This window comes from Castor canadensis, chromosome 3 (genome assembly GCF_047511655.1).
Source record: "Castor canadensis chromosome 3, mCasCan1.hap1v2, whole genome shotgun sequence".
NCBI lineage: Eukaryota > Metazoa > Chordata > Mammalia > Rodentia > Castoridae > Castor > Castor canadensis.
The window spans coordinates 197,845,026-197,857,154 of NC_133388.1; the positions used below are offsets into that span (position 1 = coordinate 197,845,026).

Below are 12,129 nucleotides of genomic sequence, written 5' to 3' on the forward strand. Positions count from 1 at the left end.
CTCTCCCAGCCCCTGGCCGTTCAGGCAGTCCCCAGGCAGCCTCACCTGGGCTTCTCCCTTCTCATTCCCTGTGACCTTGCTTCTGCTTATAGGGACACCAGCTGCTGGGCTTTGGCCATGTCAATATCCTTAGCTCAGTTACACCTGCAAAGACCCTACTTCCAAATAACCTGTCATGATTACAGGTTCTGAGGGAAGGACGTGTGCATTTATTTTGTAGACTGAGACATAGGCAAAGAGGGGGGTGGGAGATGGGTGGAGAGACGACAGGACTGGTGGGCACAGAGAGCTGATGGAGGCTCTGCCAACACCTCAGATTGTAGCTCTGTGGTCCTGAAAGGACACCTCCCTGGTGGCCATAGGAACCTCTGTCTTGCAAGCTTTTAAATTCCTTTTTGAGAAAACACCTCAATTATGCAGAATCTAAAAGTCAGAGATGAAAAGAGCTTCAGAGACCATCTGCTTTCCTCTCACAAGTGGTTCCACTGAGGCCCAGGCCGAGGCACGGGAGGAGAGGGCTCTGGAAAGGACCCTCTGCTTCGGGGTCATCTCACACATCAACCATAAAGGCTCTGGGAAGTCTTGTGGCAGACTGCTGTCCAACTGTGTTGGGAGGTTCCCCAGCCAGTGGACCCTCAGTTCCCTATTCTGTTGTGGGACCTGGCCAGCAGACAGGCACATGCAGGGATATAAGGAGAGACATCCCTTCTACTCTTGAGTCCTTCCCCAGAGCCTGATCCTGCAAGCACCACTAGATCCATCATTTCCCTTTGGAAGTTTTCTCTGTCTATTTTTCAGCTGGGGAGACTGAGGCCCCAGTGCCTACTTGAAAGACTAGGGCCTCTCTTGGGGCATTCCAGGGGGGTCTGCACTCTTCCTGCTCCTGTGCAGACAGCCCTCTCCCCACCCTCCAGGCCTGCACAGCACAGAGGGACCAGGCATAGTGCAGCAGCCTGGTCCCTTTAAGAGCTCAGCCTCTCCCTGCTGCTTTCTGGTCCCGTGGGAGAGGGCAGTGAGGGGCAGGCAGGAGCCTGGCAGCCAGCGGAAGGCAGGCTTGACAGAGGCCTGGGGCACTGCCAGCAGCCGCTTCCCAGTCCCAGTTCTCTCACATAAGTTGGTTCCTGATGGGGCAGAGGAGGTGCAGGGGTGAGAGTGGAGGCGGCTCGGCACAGAGGCCTCTTTGGCAGCCCAGGAGGGGTCTGGGATCCACACATGAGGAGCAGGGAGGGGAACTGTGCTGGCTTCCCTGTGCGTGGGCTAGGGCTGAGCTTCCGCCCCTACCCAGGCTCCTCTGGCTTCTCTGGCTCCATCCTGGTGAACAGGAGAGGTGGGCAGGGCCTGCCGTGGCCAGCTTGGCTCTCCTGCAGTTCCCCCCGGGCAGGCCTAGAGAGAGTAGGATCAGGAAATCAAACCCAGGGAGAAGCCCCATCCATGTGGGCCAGGAGTATCTATGCCTTGCACTAGCTGGTGGTCCCACAGGGGCAGCGCCCCAGCCTTCCATGGTTGTGGAAGGGCTCAGCTTTTTGGCTTGGCTAGTGTGTGGGGGGTCTTTCCCTTCCCTTATCTCAGCCACTGCCCCACACCCCAGCCTTCCTGAGGGGCCCCTCTAGCCCGACCCACTTCTCCAAGGGCCCCATCTTCTGACACCCCACCCTGTCATTCTCTCCAGTAGTGACCCCATTCCACAGCTGCTCCATAGGTGCTTCCTGTTGGTCAGGCCCCTGGTCTCGTCTGTATAGTCCCAGCTATGCAAGGATACATAGTGAGCCCTCAGCAGGCGTCATCCTGGGTTGGAGTGCACCCTATCCTAATGGGGTCACCTGTCCCCTGGAGACTGGGACTTCATCCATTCATTGTGAACATATGACTACAGTGACAGACAGGTTTACCACCCAGGTCCCCTCACACCATCCACTCACCCAGCCCACACCCACCAGGATGCCTGGCCTTAGTGATCCCCTGAGCTGTGGATGGGGAGCGGGAGCTGCAGGGAGGGCTGCTGGCTCCATCCTGGACCGGCCTGGACTCACCTGGAGATGTCTTTCTTGAGGGCTGGGGGTCCTTAGGCTCAGGAATCCTTGATTCTGCACACATTGACTGCTCAAGCCCAGGCATGGTTTCCTCAATTGTGATGGGACAAGAGGAGGACCCGCCTCCAGGGCCACTGCAGGCCCCCAGTACTAGGAGGTGTCACCAGCCTTGCCCTCCCCTCCCCTGCCTGCTCCCTTGCTTCCCCCACTCATTTTTCTTTCTTCTAGAAAAAGCCCCGCCTTCTGGTGTGTCTGTGAGGGGCTCCTGGTGGGGGAGGGGTAAGTGGAGGTTGGTGACATGTTAAGACAGGAGCCAAGAAAAGCTCTAGGCCAGGAGGGGCTTCCCAGAGACAGCAGCGAGCCATGGGGACATAGCACTTCCTTGAGGGTCAGAGGGACATGCTGGCTGTGTGGGGTGAACCGAGTATATATGTGGCAGGAGGGTGGGGGGGGTGCAGCATGTGCAAAGGCCCAGGGGCAAAGCTCAGTTGGAGCACTGGTTCAGGGAGAGGTGGTTATCAGGGCACAGAGCACCACAGGTGGAGGGAAGAGCCACGAAGGCCTAGGAGCCTCTGGTGGCCCTTGCCTGAGTCCCCACGCCTCTTTTTAGATGCAGAGCCAGGAGCTCTCTGGCCTCTGAGGTGACCAAGCAGAGGTGGAATTGGGGTGCAGTGAGTGTGGAAGGAGACACCTGGGACTTCCTTCCTGTCACCTGCTGAGTGCCAGCCCTCTGCCCAAGCCCATTCTACTGGCCAGCCCCACCTGGACAGGATGCCAGGGCTGGAGGGGCAGCCATGCTTGCCTGGCCCTCACTGCAGGTTCATGGGTCTTGGCTACACGAGGGACCACACAGTGCTCTCAGCCTCCTTCATATCCATCATGCCAGCAGCCTTGAGGAGGCATGGCAAGGATGGGGAAGGGGTGTGTCCTTAGGAGTCTGCCCTACAGGACAGGGATGTCCCTGGGAGGATAGAGCCCTTTGCCCCAGAGGTGCAGTTTTCTGCTCAGCCTGCAAAAAGTCTTCATCAAAACTTCACCTTTGGCTGGGGTGTAGCTCAGAGGTACAGCAGTTGCCTATCATGTGCAAGGCCCTCGTTTCCACCCCCAGCACCACAAAAAAAGATAAGGGGAAAAAAAAAACTGCTTAAAAATGCCATGTTCCTCACTGGTAGGAGAGGGCAGCAACTGTTCTCATGTCTTCAGGGGCTGACTTGAGATGGGGGAAGGCAGGATTTGGGATAGACACAAGGAAGGACTTCCAAGTTAGCAGGGAAGGCCAAGTGATGTGGGTGTCTGTTTTCTCCCCTGGCTTTGGTGCAAGGAGCCTGGAAGTGGGCAGGTTGTGGGTTACGGGGGACTGTATGGAATGACCCTAAGTGGCCAGGTCTTTGGGGCTAGGTGAGCTGTGAGGTGCCTGAGTGGAGGGGGTGGACAGAGTGCAGCAGGTAGTGACGCAGGTGAAGCTGCCTACTTCACACTGCGGGTATCCATGGGAGGATGGCAAGGCCTCTTGTGACATTGGGCCCTCCAGGCCATTCCCTGTACATGCTGGAGCTGAAGGAAGGCTTGCATTCAAGCACTGCTGACAGTGGTCACCGGGCTCATGTCCATCCTTGAGACAGCCAGGGCGCTGTTCTGATGAGGAAACCGTGGTGGTGGTGTTGCTGGCGGTGGAGGCGATGAGCTGCCCACAGGTGCAGGAAGTAATTGTGGTGACCGGGAAGGGGCAGTCACAGTAGCAAGGGCTAGCTGGGTGAACATGTCGGTTGTGAAGATGGTGCGATGGTCTTGGCGTCAATGCTGTTGGTGGTGGTGATGGTGGTGATGGTCACCACGTTGGTGGGGTTGTTGTGGGGAGGGACGTAGTAATGGCTGGGTGGCTGTTGATGGTGGCTTTGGCGTTGGCAGTGGTAATGGCGGTGGTGGTGGCTAATGATTGCTGTTTATGACGGTGGTGTTGCTGTTGACTTGGATGATGTGATTGGGATGGTGATGAGTGAGGTGGTCTTTATGGTGTGGACGTTGAGGACCCCATCGGTAGCGGTGATGATGGAGTTGGTGATATAATGGAGACAGTGTTAGTAATCTTGTAGTATTGATGTTGTTGCTGCTGGTGGCTTCGGTAGTGTGGGTAATGGTAGCCATGTTGATGTAATTGTGGTGGCGATGGTGGTGGCAGTGATGTTGACAGTGTTGTCATTGATGGGGTTGGTAGTGGTCTCAGTGGCAGCTCTAATATTTCTGAGGGAACTTGCAGCCCATTCCCCCACCTTCGTGGGAGGCAGGACCCACCCATCCCACAGGTGGCAGTGCTGTCTCAGAAACCACACAGCTGTCAGGCAGGAGGGTGGGAGAGCAGGGCAAGGGTGCACAGCGCTTGGCAGTCTGGGAGAGTGTCTTAGAGGAGGTGAGGCTTGGCCAGCTGGGAGAGGGGTAAGGCTTGGATCTGCTAGGGTAGGACCCAGGGTGCTCAGGCCAGGGAGGTGCCTGCTGAGTGAGGAAACACACTTGACTTCCAGTGGGCACCAGAAGCTGGAGCATAAGGGCTCCCGTGCCTAGATAAGGGCCCTTGGCTGTCAGGGTAGATGACAGGCCAGGTTGACGGGGCTGCAGGTACACGTGTGGGAGCCTGAGTAAGGGGTGAGGGCCTACAGTGGGCATTCTGGATGCTGACCCCTGACATGGGTTACAGGACCCGAGCACCCCAGACCAGGTCACTCTTGCTGGGCTGCTGAGCCAGGGTCTCCCAGGACCCCTGCTCTGCCTGGCAGATAGCCTGAACCTCTGTGCCCTGCCTGTCTGGGTTAGGAGGGTCATAGGAGGAGCCACTGGCCCTGGGGAGGTCCATCACAAGGACTATCTATGGCTGGAAGCCCTGACTCAGAGTGGCCGGCGCCAGGCAGGAGTGAGCGAGATTAATATCTTTGTATGGTGGGGACTTGAGAAGCCCTGAGGGCCCTGGTGGCTCAGACATTGGCAGCCCCAGAGGCGAGGATGCCAGCCTGACGAGGCTGAGTCTCATTGGCTGCTGGGCCTCAGAGTGACCCAAACTGTGGGTTGGAGACAGTACCCCTCCAGGCCCTGGGCATTGCCCAGGCCTGACTCAAGGGGCTGGGGCTGATCTGAGCCAAGCAATGGATTCTCACAGATTGGCAACAGAATGAGGCTGGATATGGAAGGAGGCCAGGGAGGCTTCCTGGAGGAGGCCAAGGCCCACAGAGCCCGGAAGGACAAGGCAGAAGTAGCCAGAGGCCAGGAGAGGGCAGGTGAATGCTGGGCCACTAGTGGGTCCCCTTGGCTAGACTGTGCCCACGGGGCCAAGGGGCTATGCTTAGTGAAGCAGAGCTTAGGAGGGGATCCAGCACAGCAGTGGGGTAGGGCTGGTGGCAGGGCTGGCCAGTGGCAGTGCTCAGAGCTGGCAGGAAGGCAAGTGGAAAGCTTGCTCACCTGGGCAGGCTTCCAAGAGGAGGCGACCACACAAGTCTTGATCTGGGGTGAGGAGTCAGAAGGTGGGGTTGGGAAGTGGGCACTCCAGATGGGTGGAGTATGACTAGGTGGGATTGGTGCCTGGGACAGAGATGGAACATGGGGGCTGATTTGGGGGCCCAGGCAGAGGCCAGCTCATGAATGGTCTTGAAGGCCAGGCTAACAAGACCCATCCTACAGAGGTATCCCACACCCTGCCCAGTGTCTGAAATCCCCCGCTGGGGTGTGCTGTGCCCACTCCTGGCTGCTTTCCGCAGTGTGGGAGGACACCCTGTGAGTCATTCACACTGGAGTGTGAATTAGCCCATCAACTCCAAGGGGACCCCGACAGCGCACAGTCCCATAATAGCACCTGCTTCGTGGGCTGGCAGGCAGAGAAGGCCTTGGCTCAGTGGGCGGGAGGTGGGCTCAGTGCACTCTCTGTGTTACTGTCTCCTGATGTCCCCTGAGTATAAGGGCCTCCATTACCCCCCCCTAAACAGGTGCAGATGTGTGCATGCCCACTGCTCTGGGAGGCCACTGAGCTCTGAGAGGTTGGGAGGGTGGGTGGGGCCAGGCCTTGCTGCCCACTCACCCTTTGTGGTGCTGGACTGGGCCTGCCAGGTAATGAGAGAGCCCAAAAGTCAAGCCTGTGGCCTGGCTGTGGGTGGTGCCATTCCCTCTGGATCTCCCATGCTCTTCAGCTCCCACTTTGCAGGGCCCTACCACACGCAGGTGCTTTGTGGGGGCTGCCTTTGCAGGGGCCAGGCCCTCTCCCACTGGCCGACTGGTGATGCCCTCCCTGAGCCACCCTCCCTGGGACCTTGGGACAGATTGTGGCCCTGAACTGGGAGTTGAGGGTGAAATGAGGTGGGATCTGCACTGAGTTGGGGGCCGTGTGGGGAGCTGTAGGACTGTCATGTTTGAAGAAAACTGCAGGCTATGACAGGACCCTAGTGGGTGACCACTAGGTCACCCAGGGGTGAGAGGGTAGGACTGTCATCCTGAGCTCAGCTGCAGGCTCTGGGGAGACATCGGCATGGCCAGTGCAGGTTGGGGTGGCCTTCATCCCCTCCTCGTCTGGTGCCTGGGCTACACCATGCCCCCACTGCTGTGCCTGTGCTGCAGTGGGTCCTTGGTGTCCTTGGGACTGTGGTCACCAGGGTGTGCTCTGGGGGCAGTAGGGTGTGAAGGATATTGACTCAGGTCAGTGGATCACTCAGAGATGGAAGCGGCAGGACAGGAAATTGTCCTGTGAGTTGGGGATGTGGAGGTCATCGGTGGCCTTGACAGGAGTCATGTAGGAACCATGGTGGGGGTCACTAGTGGCCTGCAGAGGGACAGGCAGTGTCTAGACCCTTCCTGGAAAGGGAGAGACTTAGTCCTGCTCTGGGGCCCTGTTTGAGGGGTCCAGGCGGTCCCCTACCTCACTTAGGCGGGAGGGGATACTGGTGTTTTGGAACTGTCACTGACCTGGTGGCTCCGTCTCTAGCCCTGAAACCACGGTGGGGGAGATCATGTATGACTGACCCAGATTCAACAGTCCTGGGCCCAGGAGGGGAGAACTGGCTTTGTGGCCCAGATATTTTAAGTTTTGGTAGCTCGGACAAGAGGTGGCAAATGTTCTCTCACATGCGCGAGCTGAATGACTTGCCTGTGCTGCAAAGATAAGACAAGTGCCCCCGAAACAGGGTGGATTCCAGTCAGACTTGGTGAAGAACTTCTAGATGTCGTGAATCTGGACCTTGGTATAAGAGGAAGCTTAGAGGTTTTGTGGAAAGGAGGAGGGCTGAGGGTTTCTGGCCTTCCCCAGGTGACACACAAACATTCTCATGCCAGGACGACTCCCGATCTGTCCTCTTGAAGGCTAGTCCTCGGCTAAGGTCCAGGGCTACAAGGAAGGCTGGGTAACTCCTGGAAGCTTCTCTGAGTAGGTCTCCTCCTGACTTGGAATGGCAAAACAGGTCACCCCTGCCCCACTGCTGTTTCAGATCCCAGGCTATCTTGAGGGTTCCTTGCAGATCTGTGTTCAGTTGTGGCTCAGATGTTGACCGGGAGGTAGGGAGGAGGGGTAGGGCAGCCAGGGAAAGCAGAGCTGGAATCTAGGCCTGCCACTGTCTTGCTGTGTGGCCTTGGACCACAGCTGCTCGCTGGGAGCTTCGTTCTTTTATCTACAAAGCTGACCTGAGAGTGTCAGAGAACAGTGATGAAAGGCATGGAAGCCTTTGTACAGGATGGAAGCTGTTATTATTGGGGTGTAGGGGAGGGCTGAATGTTGGGGTGCTGGGGATGCTCCTGACACACGTTGCCGGGCCCGCTGGACTGGGGAGGCTTGGGATGCAGCACCCCCATGGCAATGCTGCAGGGTCCATCTGGGTCCTACACCCTGGCCCCTGCCACCCCGGCCAGCCATTCTCTGGAGCAAGGGCAGAGAATGCCTCCTCTGCTCTCCACAGCCTGTGGTAGCAGATGGGCAGCGAGGTGGGCAGCAAACCCTTCTCCCATGCCTCTGGGAGGCTGATAAGCTAATTGATACCACAGCAGCCCCAGACCAGGCCCCAGCTTCTAGGCTGGCTGTCTCCCAGGTAGGGGCTGGCAGCTGTGGGCCAGGCGCCCTGTTGACTCCCCAGTGTGGCTGGGAACCTGCCAGGCTGCTGGCCCTGGTCAGCCCAGCTCCCCTCATCCTAGCATGGAGTGTGGTTCCCTTAGAGTCCTCGCAGCAGCCTGTCCCTTGGGCAGCTGGGACAGCTGAGAGCTCAGAGCAGGAGGGCTGGCCACTGCTGGTACCGGGACTATGCAGAGCAGAGTGGCTGTGAACCTAGCGCTGGCTGGCCCCAGCGTCCTGCTCTGTAGAGCAGCACAGCCAACACTGGACAGGTTGGTTGGCCGCGCAGTGCAGTACGCAGGCTTTCCTGGAATGAAGGCGCTGTGCCTCCTGGCTGTGCTATGCTGGAAGTCTGTGATTGCTCTGAGGTGACAGGCATTACACTGCCACCGCATGCTCAAGGGAGGGTCAGAGACAGCCAGGACTCAGTGGCTGCTGACCTGGAGGATGTAAGGCATAAGGGAGGTGGTGAGAGGACATTCTTGGAACCCCTGAGTTCTAGGATCCGGGGTGCCATTTGAAGCTTGGGGACTTTCCAGGGACCTCGTGCTCCCTTCCCTGTCCCCTCCGTACTGCAGGTCCTGTCCATCCTTCTGTAGGGGAGGGTGAAGAAGTCCCTTCCTTGGGCTGTGACTCTGGCGCATCTTGTGCTGGGGACACAGGGTGGCAGGCCAGGGGTGTGGCTGCTTTGAGCAGCCCAAGTCCTCAGCCTCTGGGGTGGGGCTGTGACTGTCCCTTGAGACCTGTGAGGTCTGGATGGGACAAGCCCAAAGGCTCAGAGGTAGCCCTGGGAGACAAAGAGCCTGTAGGTGGCACGAGGCCCTTCCATGGTTCACGCCTATTTTTTTCTTCTTTCTGGGACAGAGAGGGCCCTTATTGGAGGAGTCCAAGGCCTCCAAAACCTGGCCTCCACGGGCCAAGGACTTAGCCTCTCATACTGCATTTCAGGGTAAGCAGACAGGCCAGACAGGGGAGGGGCTCCTGGGGTCACCAGCCTGGAGCCAACCCTGCAGAGCTGGAGGTCAAGTCCCGGACACTTCTCTTTACCTTTCCTGTGACCTGTGGCTGAGGTGTTGTGTCTCTCTGGAGTAAGTCTTTCCCAGGAGGTGAAGGGAGCCTGAAGGAGAGGTAGATGCTAAGGCATTTTGGGTGTCCCTTCTCCCTGGGCTGATTTAACAAGACAGGCTGCAGCTTCCCGGGTGTTAAGAGGAAAGGAAACAAGAAGTGGTGCCGAGCCCACGGAGAGCTGAACCCTCAGGTGCTCCAGTTCTGCCCGGTGCCGCTCAGCCTGGGCCTGGTGGGGATCCATCTCCTCTTTACAGAGGAGGAAACTGAGGAAGGGAACGTAGGTAACGTCCAAAGTTGTGCAGCAGAACCTGTGGTTGAAATCCAGGTGTCTGACTGGAGGCAACCTTCAGCTCTGTCTGGGTGGGACAGGGCTGTGTGTGGGCGGCTCCTCTGGGAAGAGCAGCTGGACAGAGCTCCTGGCCACAGTGCAATCAGGCAGGTGCCTTAGACTCTGGCTTTGCAGTCCCTTGGTACACATGGGGTTAGGCTGGAGAAGGCCTGGGGACTGCAGCCGTCATCCGGACTGGAACAGGGAACTGCAGCTTGAAGGCTGCCTGGGGCAGAGAAGACCTGAGATGGGTTCAGGAGGCAAGGTGTATGCCTGGTCATAGTGACTGGGAAAGGCGTAAGGCCTGATGATTCTGGGTTCAGAAGGAGACCACTCCCGAGTGTTGCTCCTGCAAGCTCAGATCCTGGGGTGCACCTGTTCACCTCCACCTGGCAGGCTCAGAGCCTTGGGGCCAGTGTGGGACTCAGCCCCAGGGAGGCCCTACCAGACCCATTCTGCAGGACAGGCCCAGCCCCAGGGTGGGCCGCTGAGGGATGGAGGCTGGGAAGTTTCTGGCCAGAGGGCTGCCTGGAAGGCTAGGGATGAGGCTGGTGGAGGAGGAGTAGCTGGTGGAGCAGTTTAGTTCCTGGCACATTGAGAACCTAGCCAGAGCTTTGCTTAAACGAAACCGGGGCAGTGGCGGCCTGGAGACAGCAGGAGGGGCCTGGGTCAGACCACAGAGGGAAGGTCCCAGCTGCGGGCCGCCTCCCTGCGGGGCGGGCTGAGGCCGTCCTCGACCGGAGCGGCAGACGCCGGGGGTGACAGGGCCTGGGGGGAGGAGGGAGGAGGGATGGAGCAGTCCCAAGGTCACCAGCTCCAGCGGCGCCCTGGGCTGTGGGCTGCAGAGCTCCGGAGTCCCTCCCCGCTCCGCTCCCCAAGCGCCCCCGCACCCCAGGTCCGCGCCCCCGCCCCTCGCTCCGGGGCCCTTCGGGCGGGCCGGGCGGGGGTGCGGGGCGGCCGGGCCCCGGGCCAGCTCCCGCCTCCCGCCGCTCCCGCGCCCCGCGCTCCCGCGGGCTGCTCTCCGCGTCTCCGGCGCGCGGCGGGCGGCGCAGAGCGCGGCCATGGGCGCCCGGGCGGCGGGGCCTGGCGGCGGCGGGGCGGGCGCGCGGCTGCGGGCGCAGGTGCGGGCGGCGGGCCGGGCCGGGCCGCCCGCGGGCCGCCGCCGCTGACGCTGCCTGTCTCCCCGTGTCCCGCCGCCCCCAGACCCTCCTCCTCCGCCCCCCCGCAGCTCGGGCCCTGGTCTTGGCGCGGCTGCCGCACGGTGCCCCTCGACGCCCTCCGGACGCGCTGCCTCTGTGACCGGCTCTCCACCTTCGCCATCTTAGCCCAGCTCAGCGCCGACGCGGTGAGACCCCGGCGGCGGAGGCGGGCGGGGGAGGGGAGGGGAGGGAGGGGAGGGAGGGGCGCGGGCGGGGGCAGCGCGGGACAGCGCGGCCGCGCGGGCGGGGAGCGCCCCGGACCTTCCTGGCCTCTCAGGGGTCCCTGCGCCCAGCAGCCACGGTGGCCGGGCTGGAGAGGGTGAGTGGGAGCGGAGTGGGCGGCGGTGCGGAGTCGGGGACCCCCAGGAAGTGACTGGTGAGTCGTCCCAGCTCCACTCTCCTTGGAGGCCTGGGACCTTGGAGAGAGCCGGGTACTGAGGCGTCCAGGCTGCGGAGGGCACTGGGGTGTACCCCTTCACTTGGTGCCCTGCCTGGATGCGGGGGACAAGGAAGAGGAGGAGGCACTGCCACCTATTCGGAGCCCTTGGGCACCCGCTGCAAGTGGAGCCTGGTCTGCGGAGGTGACAGCGTCCCTAGGCAGGGCTCTGGGGGCGGCCAAGGCTGCTGGGCCTGGCCCAAGTCCCCAAGCAGGCCCCATCATCTCAGGGGCCTCCTTTTTGTTCCCGTGATTCTTGTGGGGGCTGCTGGTTTCTATGGCAACACATCCAGGGCAGCCTGCTGGCTGGGGCCCTGGGTGCTGCGCCCAATTCACTGGTGCTGGTGGGCTCTCTTGCCCCAGGAAGGCCAGCCCCACCTCAGGTCAGCTTCCCATGGGGGAAGGAGCTGGGGGTTTGTGCTCTGCCCCTTACCTGGATCTTGTGTGGAGGGGCCAGGGTGGCAAGGCTGGACGCAGTTGGAGAAGGGACTTGGTTCCTTGGGTGTTGGGAGGCATAACTTGCCCCTCAGCACCCAGGCTCTCAGAATGCCTGGCCAACCCCTTTGTCCTCTGGAAAGGGGAAGGGCAGGTCATGCTGTCAACTGGGGTCCCCCTCAGGGTCAGAGCCAGACAGGACTTTATAGTCATCGTCACCATACTCCTCCACTGACAGGCATGGAAACCAAGCCTGGGAGGGGCTTGCTTATGGTCTTGGAGTAAGTCTGGGCAGGACAGTGCTCTGTTTTATTAACACTGGCCCTGGCATGCCCTCGCCACCAAGAAGCCCCCTTTGGCTCTCAGGAAGAGGTGGCTATTGGTGTAGGCAGCCACTCATGGTCTTCTTGAGGTCCCAGGAGGTGGTCCCGACAGCACAGAGCTCAGCCGTGGTCCCCAGTGTCTGCTGTTCCTTACGCTGTGTGACAGGACCAGGGAGGGAGAATGGTAGTCATGTCCCTGCCTCCCTTTCTCCCAGACCAGGGTTGGGCTGTAGGAGGTCA

General features: G+C 60.2%; 1 protein-coding gene across 5 annotated transcripts in view; it reads left to right on the forward strand.

Annotated features, from left to right (window-relative positions):
- Adgrb1 (adhesion G protein-coupled receptor B1) overlaps positions 1-12,129 on the forward strand; it is a 75,975-nt gene that overhangs the window by 38,802 nt on the left and 25,044 nt on the right. For all 5 annotated transcript variants that reach the window (XM_074069314.1, XM_074069315.1, XM_074069316.1 and 2 more), the window contains one exon: positions 10,700-10,841. In XM_074069314.1, coding sequence (XP_073925415.1) covers positions 10,700-10,841 — 142 coding nt within the window. The remainder of the gene's footprint in view (positions 1-10,699; positions 10,842-12,129) is intronic.